Source organism: Carica papaya, chromosome 3 (assembly GCF_054855325.1).
Source record: "Carica papaya isolate Zhongbai chromosome 3, ASM5485532v1, whole genome shotgun sequence".
NCBI lineage: Eukaryota > Viridiplantae > Streptophyta > Magnoliopsida > Brassicales > Caricaceae > Carica > Carica papaya.
In genome coordinates this window covers 6970846-6983121 of record NC_142311.1, presented here as the reverse complement: position 1 = coordinate 6983121, position 12276 = coordinate 6970846, and the positions used below count along the sequence as shown (strand labels likewise).

The following is a 12276-nucleotide window of genomic DNA, read 5'->3' as shown; positions in this document are numbered from 1 at the left end:
ACCTCAAGTAAAAAAGTCAAATAACACCAGGTAAAAAGACTGTTAATTTTATGCATCCAATCCGTATATTCCACCAGTTTAATACATCCGACGACCTTTTCCTCGACATTAAACGAGATAAAATCGGAGTTTTTAATCTATTTCTCAGGTGTCCTATATTTCCGTGATGGTGTTAGTTCTATTCCTGAAATGAGAATATGTAAGGCCCAAAGATAAAGAGCCTTCCAGTCCAATCAGCTCTAAACTAGTAATGGAGTTCTCTTGCGCTTTTTAAAATGCTTTCTTTCAAATCTTTGCTAATTCATTTGGACCGCGCCATTAAGAGAGAAATAAAACTGGATATTTTCACCACCAACAAAAAAAAGTGTTTGAACTCATATAAAAGTTGTTTCTTGTTTGGCGGCCCCATAAATTGCCTAAATATATAGCAGTATATCAAGTTTGCCACAGAAACCAGACGTCTTGAGGTAGTACATATCAGCGTTCAGAACCAAAGATTTGGGGCCATCCATATAATCTAATTAACCCTCTGCTTAACTAGCACTGCACAATCAAATTCCCAGGAGATGCAAGGTGAACCTCTTTTTCCTCAAGGCTCTAACAAAAGCAAATGGTTTTTTTCGAGTTTAATTCACCGTCTTCAGCAGAGATTGAACTGTGATAAGTTCATTCCTAAAAGAGTGTCAAACGAGTTCAACATCTAAGGTTGTTCAGTCGGCAAGATAGAATTTTCAGGAGGAGAAATTATCCAGATTAAATTCTGGAATTTGATCCGGAACTAATTCGTCCGTAGTCTAGGGAGCCACCATCAAGGATGAGAAAATGTGAAACTTACTACTTCTGCAGGATAAATTAAAGGAAAAGTTTAGAAAATACATGGAAGATTCTTCTGTCGCTTATCTGCTGTAAGAGGGCATCAAAGTTTTTTTTTAAAAAATTAAATAAGAAGACATCAAAGTTTTAAGAAAATAGCGGCAGCCTGTGCTCTCCTGAAGCAAAGGATATAATGCTCTTTTTAAGTGGTGCAAAATAGTGAGCTCCCTGAAATGCATAAGCACGCAGAAAATTTACAGGTCCAAAATCCACGGAGTATGCTTTTTGAAAAGCATCAAGAACTGCCATCATTGCAATATTTGCAGGTTTTCTATCTGCTTCATATTTTTTCAGTAGTGACACCTGCATGAAATAGGGCCTGAACATCAACCGAAGGATTACGAACTGTGAAGCATTCACTTCTCAAGAAAACTGAAAGAAAAATCATGAGAAAAAACTATATTGTGCATTTTCAATACTAAGCATGTGATCACATATAATCTCCGGAACCTACAGAATAAGCCGACAAGAAACAATCAACTTATCTCGCAACCAAAGCAACAGTCTCCCAGGCTGAAACTTTATCACTTACATCACTACCAAAGCAACAGTCTTCAGGTTGCATTTCTCATCTTAAGTACTACCATTTACATGGCTAAATACAGGTTAACATATCTTTCTTACACAGATTAAAAGTCATATCATACAGCATAAAAATGATTCTTTTACTAGATATTGACGCATGTGAAAAATCTTTCTCATGATATCCAAGAAAAAGAATTCTTTAAGTGTTGAGATCAAGTACCTCCCCAATGTCCATGCCCACGGCAATGCCTTCTGCAATGATTTTTGAAAGAGCACATGCATCTCCAAATCCAAGGTTAACCCCTTGACCAGCCAAGGGATGAACAGTATGAGCTGCATCACCTATTAATACCTTTCGCTTTGATGCATAATCATTAGCATGCTTTAAAGACAACGGAAACACCATTCTTTCTGATGCTAGCTTGACCACCTTTGGTGGAACTTCAAAACTCTCATTTTCTGATACTGTTGTCTTTCCCCTAATCCAAGAGAACATGTCTACATTTCCTAGCGAGCTTGGTTCAGGATGAGGACCAAATCCATAATCTAGAGCATGATTTATAGCATTCACAAAATTATCCTCATCCATTGATTTGTAATCTGATGACTCTTTCGGGTTCATGGTCCAGACAATATTGCTAAAATTGTCACCTATTGGCAAGAGTGCAATTGGTCCTGCTGGTAGAAACCGCTGCCATGCACACTTATTTTCTACAGCATGTTCTACTGTACAGATGATAGCATTCTGTGAGTAGTTCCAGCCAGTTGTTCTGAATCCTGCCAATTCTCTCACTCGTGACTTGGCCCCATCAGCTCCTACCTACAATAAATTCCATGCAACCCAATGTAAATTAATGTACTAAAGTGATACGACCTAAGAAAGCAACCAAAACTGAATTTATCTACTCCATTCTACTCTATCTAAAAGTTGTCACTTCATCTATGTGCATTTACCACCAATTTTGAATAAATCCTATTGCCATCACTTAGTTCCAGCTTTACTAAACTCCCACGAGTGAATAACTCTTCTGTTGATGATAAACTGCCTGTTCTCATTGATGAAGAGCTTGGTAGCAAAGCCATTGAATTTAACCTGGACGGATAGATTGTCTTCTGAAAATCTGTACTCTGTTAAAGCTTCTATTAGATTCCAAAAATATAAAAACTACCAAAAGTCAACCAAGTAGAATAAATTATTTTGTCTGGAAAGAAAATAGATATAAATGCCAACAAGAGAACATATTCGTTATTTATCCAACAAGAGAACATATGGCATTGAGAAGGCACACAGAAGTCTGCATTACCTGGATTACACCCAGCAACATTTTTTTTTCTTGCCAAATTATATTGAGAGAGAAGTATAAGACTGGAGGATAACGTATCCTTCTAAGATAAAAGAGAACAAAATAAAAATAGTTGGGAAGAGCTCTAGAGGAGTTATAATTCCTTTGCAAAGCCCACAAAGAGATGAATAACACTACCATATACCAAATAAATTTGGAAAACCTATGTGTTTGAAGATCTAAGCATTGACCAGCATGAAGAGCAGCAAGCCATAAAACCCCTTAAGCTTATTCCTGGTCCAACACGTCAGATGAGTGGACTCGAAAAAATCCAAGGTAGGAGGCGGAAAACCCAGAACTTCCCGAAATACTGCAAAAAGCTTAACATCATAGCTGTTATTCCACCTCACGTTGTAAAAGCAAATGATTGTTTGTCTCCAAAATTTCTTCAACATATTTTACATAAATATCTGATGAGACAGCTCTTTTGCTTTTGTAACAAAGTCATTTGGCACACCAACATGAAGACTCCAAAAACAATTGTTGATGACTAAATTTTTAGAAGAAAGGTTATTTGCAAAGGAAAAGGATAAAAGATTTGTGAGTGAAACTCCAAAAGAGTCTAGAGTCTAAAAGCAACTATCAAGTTTTGTCAGAAGTTCAAGCATGGTGCTTGACAGAACACAACACTCATAGATGTATTCATGGATGTGTGTACATATGCAAGAAAATGTACATTTAAAGCAGCTTTCTATATAAATATGCTCGAGAAGGCAGAGAGTAAGTTCATCTAGCTAGCACATAGACTATTAAGTAGGCTAACAAGCAGTATGCAGCGAAGCAGCCAAAACCTTCATCACAAGACCCTAGCCACAACAATCGAGATGCTTGGTGCAATTAAAAAGAGCATTGCACTGTAATCATTTTAAGTTACAAAATAATGTCAAGATACTGAAGCTAAGCTAGGCCTGCCAGACCACCAAGCTGAATGCATGGCATTTGCTTATGCATAATTCTTTTTTCCATGATTTCTAAGTTCCATTTTCACCTGGTGGGCAGAATTGTTTACAATTTGTGCCCTGTGGTTTAGTGAGGAAAACTTGCAGTGTCTTATGCTACCTTTTTTGAAGCCTTAAGTCTTATATAGCATTTCTAACACCTTAGAAAAGATGACATATACTTGCTGTCTATTGAATTCCTCGTACCAATCCCTGAACTTTTTTGGGATAGGCACGATATTAAAGGTTTTGAAATTTTTAACCAGGCCTAAAACAACTCCGGTATACAACCTTACATAGCATCCCAATGTCAAAAATATTTGCTCTAAGAACAAAATACCTGTATGCAAGACAGCAGAGAACTCTGGAGCACCTTATTCTCCACTACGCACCTGTTTTACATGTCCAAAACTCAAAAATCAGCATGCTGCAATTAGAAACTGAAGAACTCCAAGAACTTGGCCAACATAAGCTCTGACTAAAAAGATGGTTTACTCATCTTATGTTTGTGCTTACCCTAGAACTTCTTTATCTACATCCCTTGCATTATATCTTGTGTATCCTAAACCAGTATAATCCCAAACCTATAACAAACAACAAAGAATATGAATGTACAACAATTTTATATTGCAAATTAGTAGTCATATTTAACAATATCACATGCTGATCAAAGAGAGCATGTGTTATATAGCACAGTTGCCCACATTTTATGTGAGAAAAAAAAACCACTAGCTACTGAAAGTACAACATGGTTAGCACACGAAAAGAGACAGAACAAACACATGATATTCTAGTCTTAGCAGAGGTTATACAAAGTGTAGAAACATGTACAGATAAAATTAGAAAAGGGCATAACCAGGTTGTTTTGGGAAAAAAAGTTTAGCAGGCTTCCTCTGCATATTTATACTGGAATTCTGTATGAGGACACTAACTAAAAACAAAAGGGAATGATCCTTCCAATTCAATTTGCAATGAAGACTCTATGCAGAAGAATAGTGTTGCACAGTTTCATTAATGTTTCAAATAGAGAAAAGTGAAGTATCAATAGGCACTGTGAGGGGTGCACCCATGTATAAAAGCATTTACAAGAATTAGATAAAAATATCAATTAGATCAACAAGATTTTTCCATCTCAGAGTATCTTACATATCATCAATGCATATTCACGTTGGCTTTAATGTCCTGAACCAGTTTTGAACTCCCTTCTTCCCCACAAAAATGAAAACTATATTTAACATATACAGGAATCATCGACCATTAAAAGATATCTACCTCCCCAAAATTGACGGGAATAAACATGCAATAGATGGAAACATTTATCCAACTTCAAATTTAAGCATTAGAGACACTGATGCAGGAGATACACATAGACACACGCACACAAACATGCATAGAAGTTACAAATAAAATCAACTTCTTCCGATTCCTAATCGCTATGTTGCTTCAAAAGTGAAAAATTAGAACAGAGGGAAATTTCATCAATGTAAAATTTCCTTCTAATTAGGAATAGTTTCATAAAGATTTTGAATAAAACACAGTGAAGAACTTACAGCATCTTTGGTTGAGTTCTTATCCAATTCAGTGAATATCCTTGAAATATATTAGGGTCATTTAAATTAATTCCGATCCGATCTTAAATTCATTGGAGATAGATTTGTAATCCTTACCAGACCAGTTAAAGATATCCAACTTCGTAAAAAAAGATATCCAACAACAAATAACTCAAAATAAGAGTATATCGACTCAAACATGAAACTGAGGAACATGTTAGAAACAGTATAAGAATTGAACCAAATGGACAATTAGTGCTTTGACTTTGCAATACCAGATGGAAAAGATAATCATATGATAGGACATAAATCAAGTGCTGTTTCCAAAGTAAGCCCTCAGAAAATTTTCTTGTAACCAAAATGACCACTTGTACACCCTTGATGTAACTATACTTTTTCAATAGAAAAAGAGGGGGAAGATTTTCATCTAGTTTGTATTATTTTGGTGATACGGCCGAGATGATATATTAATTAGAAATATATGGAAGTATTCATCAATTAGATTTTGAAAATATGAAGCAAAATAAATAGTGAAATAAAAGTTTGAGATAAGAAAGAACAAATCATACCTGCATCCTATCAAAATATGCATGTCTGTGCTGTTCAACATATTGCCATGCACCAATATCTGCTCAACAGAAGTCCAACATGTATGCCAACATTTCAGTATATACTCCTTAAACAAAATTTCCATTGAAACAATATTTGATATTTTCTATTATAATAAACAGACAGGGCCACTAAATATTGTTTTTTTAAATAAAAAGTTCAATAAGATTCATTCACAGGCACCAATAGTTGCAAACCCGTTTATAAAATATTTACATATTGATCAAGATGTCAATAGGGTCCCTAAAATCCTCAAAAAAGTAAAGAATATGGCCCTTAAAAAAAATCTAGAGTCTGAAACCAACTATTCTTAACCTTGTTGAAACCCTCTACCTTGTCCTTAAAAACTCTCCTATTTCTTTCCTTCCAAACCACCCAAAAGATGGCAAGAGGGATAAGGCTGAAATGCTTTTTCACACCACTGATTCCTTTCCACACCCAGATTTCCTCCCTCACCGAGCCGGCCATTATGCAATTAATGTCCAAGATGCCATAAACAAGGGTCAAAACTCTGTAGGCAAAGGGACACCACAAAAGAATATGATTGCACGACTTCACATCCCTTTTGCACAAGTAATAGCTGTTCACCAGAATCCTTCCCCTCCTAATCAGCTTATCCAGAGTTAGAATGCACCATCTAATCAGCCTCCCATGCAAAAAAGGAATTCTGGGAGAAAGTTAACCTTCCAGATTTGCTTGGAAGGAAAATCTCTAACCATAATCTCCCTTCTTGTCAGGTTAGTTGTAAAAAGGTCTTACAGAGAAACCGCCAGTATTAGGAAGGGCCCTTAAACATAATGAAGTGGAAGTTTCAGGTCATCAAATGCAACTATATCAAATTAGGTTTTGCTGAATTTTCAAACAATTTTAGGTGATATCATCAAGGAACAAGGATATGTATCCTATAGAACACGAGGCCAAGGTGGAAATAATGAAGATATATCACATTCAAGCCTTAAGAATATAAACATAAACATAGTTATGTCTAAAGAAAAAAAAAAACTTGAACTCTATACAATAAGTTTCCTGCCAAAGTTTTCCTACTACAAAAAGAAAAAAATAAAAAAAAATCTCAGCTATCTGAAAGTTCATCTTCAATGAGAACTATAGGAGAGAAATCTAATGGAAGAAAATAAAAAGTTCCTGAATGTACAACATTCTATACCTTTGAAAAAAGAAATAGTTGCCGGAGTGACTGTACTGACTCTTGGATCAGGAGGGTCATCCTTCTTTATGGAGAATCCTCTCCCTAAAGTAGGATTATTGTCAATAATGGCAACATTCAAATGCCTTGTCAATGGTAAGCTCGCTGCAAAGTTAGATATAAGACGTTTGGTTTCAATTTTGAGGCCAACCAAAGGACTGCATGATATGAGAACTGAAGTGATAAAACAAATATCTCCGAGATTCAATAACAGATATGGAAGTGCAATAGAGGGCACTAAGATTAAATACAATGGTGAATATCCCAAAGCATATAAGAGAAAGACAGTTCTTAGCCATCTACAAGTAAAATATGTCAAAAAATAAATTAGAATTTGTCATTTAAATAAGTTAAAAGAAAAAAGCTATGAGTGTGATTTATCAGATTGTATAAAACCAAAAAGAATCATGCAGGGTAGCTATGGCAGAATAACATACATAACAGAAGGATAATTGAAATAGCATTACCTACCCAGGGAACAAGCTAAGGCCATCCCGACCATGCCTCCACCAACAATTGCAATGTCATGTTGGTGACCATTAGCACCAGAAGACTGTTTGACATCCCCCTCATATAGGTTAGAATACATAAAGACAGGAGAGGCTGATAAGGCATTCATCCAACCAAAAGAAGAGAAAGCAAAGGAAGCAAGGAAGATATATCAAGAGAAAATAGTATCATAAACCCTTTGCAATGTGGATAAGGATCACCCTGACAAAACCATGGGCCTTACCCCAAAGAGAAACAAGAACAACCACTTTATCCCAAATAACATGTGCTGACTAAGACAATTGCTCAAAAATTCTAGCATTCTGCTCCAGCCAGAATATCCCTAAACCTGCAAAGGTGGCCCCTCCATTGCTCTATGCTCCTTACTCCAGCCAAAACAATGCAGAAAGCCTCCCAAACCCCCCCCCCCCCCTCCTCAACAGTTCCCCCCCAAAAAAAAAAGAAAAATCAACTAAGAAGAAAAAGAAATCGTAAAGGTAAGTGATGGACTTACAGGGACTTTTCTAAGTAATGGAAGAAACTACTTTAGTGTCACATTCGTTCTAGGGCACTCAAAGTTGCTCTTCACAACCGGAAAAAAGGTGCAAATGGAAATTCCATAACCATTTGGCCAATTGAGTAAGATTTTTAAACACAAGATTCCCAATATTAAGGTTTCCCTCCCCTTTCAACAGATGGCAAACCTCACAATAGACCCTAGAAGCCTCACTCACATGGAACCATAGAAAACCCCCATAATTTTCTCTAAATTATGAGCGACACCACCAGGATTCTAACCATAAAGAAGTAACAAACAGAATGCTAGAGCAACTTTCCAATTCTCTAGACATTTGGAGAACTTACCAAAAACAGGGTTCTATAAAGATCTAATTGTAGCTTGCAATCGAGCAGCACATCTAAATAGGTTAAATGCCAAGTTAAGACGGCACAGACCAGAACTTCAACCAAAGTGCCAATCATAAAAACATTTTCCTCCGCATTGATACCAGTAAGCAAGGTAGAGATTTCTCTCAAGCATAAAGTTGGAGCAATAAGGAAATAAATAGTGATTTAATTCAACTTACTATTAAATAACAAAAAGGTTCTAAAAACAAAAACCAAAATCTGGATAAATCAAGGAAAGCTTACGATTCTAGGCATCCATGAACAATATCAGGAGATATCTTCAATATTTAAAACAAATTAACTGCGCCCTTCTCTTTTTTGAAACAAAAATACAAATTACATTAACAGGCACCAAGGAGATACCAACCCGTATACAATTGTGTCATTCATAAAGTGAACTACTAGTAAACAGGAAGACTGAAAAACCAGCTAATGTCATGAAAAAGGAATTAGTTCTAGCATAAAATTAGATACGAGGAGGATGCTTCAAAAGATTATTACATGTTGAGGGCCAGCAGAATCAGTGGTAGATGCTTTCAGTCCTATATCATTACAGAGAGTCCTCTTTGGAATCCTCACACCATTGAGGTTTGCAGCAAGTTTCTTTGCCACCACCCTGTCTTAAATGGACAAACAATCAAACTATGACCAAAAGATAATTAGGATGTAACAACATTCAGAAAATACTACAGTGATGCCAGAATCCATTGGGATTGCAGTTCAACTGACAAAAAATTCTAAAATAGTTACACTATAGCTGATATGTCATAGCATTACAGTTACTGCAATTTTTCTGGCCATCCACAAATTTTATACCCGAAAAGAAAAAATTCACAAGGTTCAAATTTGATATTGGCATCACCACAAAAACTCAAATTTCTCATTTCTGTATAAGAGAAAACCTTCTAATAGTTACACCATATATAGCTGATGTATATATGTATATAGAAAGAGAGATATTTCAAATATATATATATAGAGAGAGAGAGGAACTATGGAAGGATAAAAGAAAGTTTTGTTAACTGTGAGGAAATAGCGTATGCACACCTGTTCATTATTTGATTGCAAGAGCCTACCCGCTATCATAAACTATTTTCGTGTGGGAGCTTTCTTTAGTTTTCTCTCTGCATCAAATCAGGAAACAAGATGATGAAAGCTGAAAGAAACGGAAAACTAAAAATCCCACTATACTACTTGCAATGCTATCACCAAAAAGACAAAATTGAAAGCTAAAAATCCCTCAACACTACCTGCAATGTTATCACCAAACTATGGGCAGAAACAGCTACCCTCTGAATGGTGCTGCTTAAAGTACTTGTTTTTAAGTCATGCCAATGTTAAAAAGAAATTCAACATCATTAGCAACCTTTGTCAGGTAAGATGAAGAAAAATTGACATAATACTTCAGCACGTACCTCCTACAAAATCATGTAGTTTAGTTTATTAGTTTATTTGAATACACCTTTTTCACACAAAAAGGAAAATAATTAACCAAAGTTCTGCATCTCCTCATTGTAACTCTATGTAAAGTGACCATTTCAAGACTTCAAAACAAATGCTTCTCTCTGCTGCTTATCTTAATTCAGTCACCATTATGGCATAGTTACTTTGTCTGAAGCCAGTCATCTTTTCACATTCATTGCCACAATGACTCCGCTCCCGTTTAATATGCTTCTAACTTTTCTCCATTTTTCATTAACAGCAAACTTCCTCCTAATCTCCACTAATTTCATAACTACTTTTTATCTACCGCTCTTCATGAACCCATATATATAAATACTACCTGATTTAGAAATTATTTTAAATTGAGAACCCATATTTACTTGGTTTAGAAAGAATGGAGAATGCTTCCCCCAGTGAGAAACAAAATCTTGGAATTTTACATGATACGGTTACAATTTAACATAAAAATTTTATTGGCCAAATAGTCAACATTAAATGTAGTAGAAATTTTTCTTTTTTCTTTTGGCAGGTGAGCAGAGGGACATGCCTATAACTGCTTCAACTTTCACAAGAATATAAAATGAACCACTCATGCACACAACACCAAGTATTCAATTTTCATTTATACAGAAACGAAGTGTAAAGTTCACATGCATAAACACTAGAACATTTTCTCCACAACCATTAACACCACATGACATTTACAACCTCCCATCCTCGAACTTTCTGGGAAACACCCTCTAACACGATCTCCCAAATATTAGTACAAAATATAGAGCTCATGATACGAGGGAAATGCTAGTCTGGCAGTTAAGGAATGATAACCAACAGCTGGTAAGAAGTAATTAGTTGCTATGCAGTTGTAATTGGTTATTCGTATCAATTGAACCCCTAACCAATATAAGAGGGTGTTGGGGTGTTTAGGATTGTCAAAAGAAATGTATTTAAAGCAATAAGTTGCTGTAAGTTACATTAAGCAGTTAAATTAAATTCTTATTTTAAAAATTTAATATTACTTTTTTGGGACAAAAGTGTTTACTATAACAGTCACGATTGGTAAAATAATTGATAAAAAATGTATATGTTTATTAGAACTATTATTTGACACATTATCATATGTGCGTTACTGATTTTGAGGATGCTAAGAGAATGTTAAATAAAAAATAAAATCTTAAAAGGACAAGACTATGATGCTCATTTTTTATCTTCTCAAGTTACTTCTAAAACCTAATAAGCACACTGTCTTTCATGTTACAAATAGAAACTGAAGTATAATACTTAAAAACTTTTTATAAGCAAATAAGAGAAATCCCAAATTCCCTCTAAATAGGATATATTCAAAGGTCTAGAATGAATCAAGAAAATCCTTCTCCGTTTGTCTTTCTTCTCCCTCTCTTCCCTTTACTTCTTCTCCCTTATCTTCTAATTCTATTGTCCTCACCTGTAATCTCTTAGTTTTTCGGTGAATGTCCAACAGATACAAATATAAAAAGGATGTAGTAGATGTAAAGAGAGTCTGGGATGAGTAAAGAAAGTATCTCTTCCTATGTCTTTCTTCATCTACATTCTCCTTTTTACCTTCTATTTCCTCATTCATCTCTCCTTAAATCTCTGAGTCTCTATACGAACGTCCAGAAAACACAAGCTTCCTTGTATCCTCACGGAATGTTTGGGATCAAACTTACTGTTAATAAATCAAAATAAGTCTAGAAATTAGGTCTCTAAAGCTCCTGACAGCATCTATCCAGGAAAAAACAGAGACTCGCGATTTTCCAGCTGACATTTCGAGGAAAGAAAACGAAACCATTTCGTAATAAATTAGATGCTGAAAAGATAAACAATCTTACCTGTTTGAAGAATAGCTGAAGGAAATCCAGAATAGCTGCTACGTTAAGCTGAGTGTTGCAGATGAGGACCTGAGCTTTCAAATAGTGCAGACAGTGCTTTCGGGATTTCAGACTTGGAGAGTCTAAAAAAGAAGAATAACGATGTTCGGCAGCGGAGTTTGAGAAGGTGAAATCGGTATTAAGGATTGTTTTGCAAGGAATCAGGCTCTCTGCAGGCTTATGGGAATGAGAAACGAGGATTTGGCAGAATCTTAGGCGGAAGGGAAAAGAGTGGAGAGATCGTGAAATTGTATAAAATTTTGAGCAGGAAATTGTAGAAAATTAGAAAATTATTTTTTGAGGCTTAAATACATATGTTTACTTTTAACTTTTGCTAAAATAATTAATCGATATTTTGTATAATTTATTTATGTTAATATTAATTCATATTTTAATTTTTGATTAATTTAATTAATACTATTAATAGAAATTAACATAATTACTGTAAAATATTAAATATTAAATTTATTGATACATAACATATTTTTATTAATATAAAACTTAATTAAA

At 35.1% G+C, this 12276-nt stretch overlaps 1 protein-coding gene across 6 annotated transcripts; it reads right to left on the bottom strand.

The window, feature by feature from the left end:
- Positions 1-815: 815 nt before the first annotated feature.
- On the bottom strand, positions 816-12052 carry LOC110813966 (FAD/NAD(P)-binding oxidoreductase family protein). 6 transcript variants are annotated; one of them, XM_088215371.1, is made up of 12 exons: positions 11728-12052; positions 9688-9855; positions 9485-9561; positions 8939-9057; positions 7514-7595; positions 7004-7147; positions 5799-5857; positions 4196-4263; positions 4020-4071; positions 2353-2526; positions 1619-2218; positions 816-1176 (listed from the first exon to the last, which is right to left on the bottom strand). In XM_088215371.1, the coding sequence occupies exons 5-12, from the start codon at positions 7542-7544 to the stop codon at positions 961-963; spliced, it is 1344 nt and encodes a 447-aa protein (XP_088071497.1). In that variant the 5' UTR covers positions 7545-7595; positions 8939-9057; positions 9485-9561; positions 9688-9855; positions 11728-12052; the 3' UTR covers positions 816-960. The 6 variants fall into 6 exon arrangements, with proteins under 6 accessions (XP_088071497.1, XP_021896956.2, XP_088071495.1 ...); XM_022041264.2 differs by having other exon boundaries at positions 8939-9053; XM_088215369.1 differs by having other exon boundaries at positions 8939-9053; positions 9688-9751.
- Positions 12053-12276: the final 224 nt, after the last annotated feature.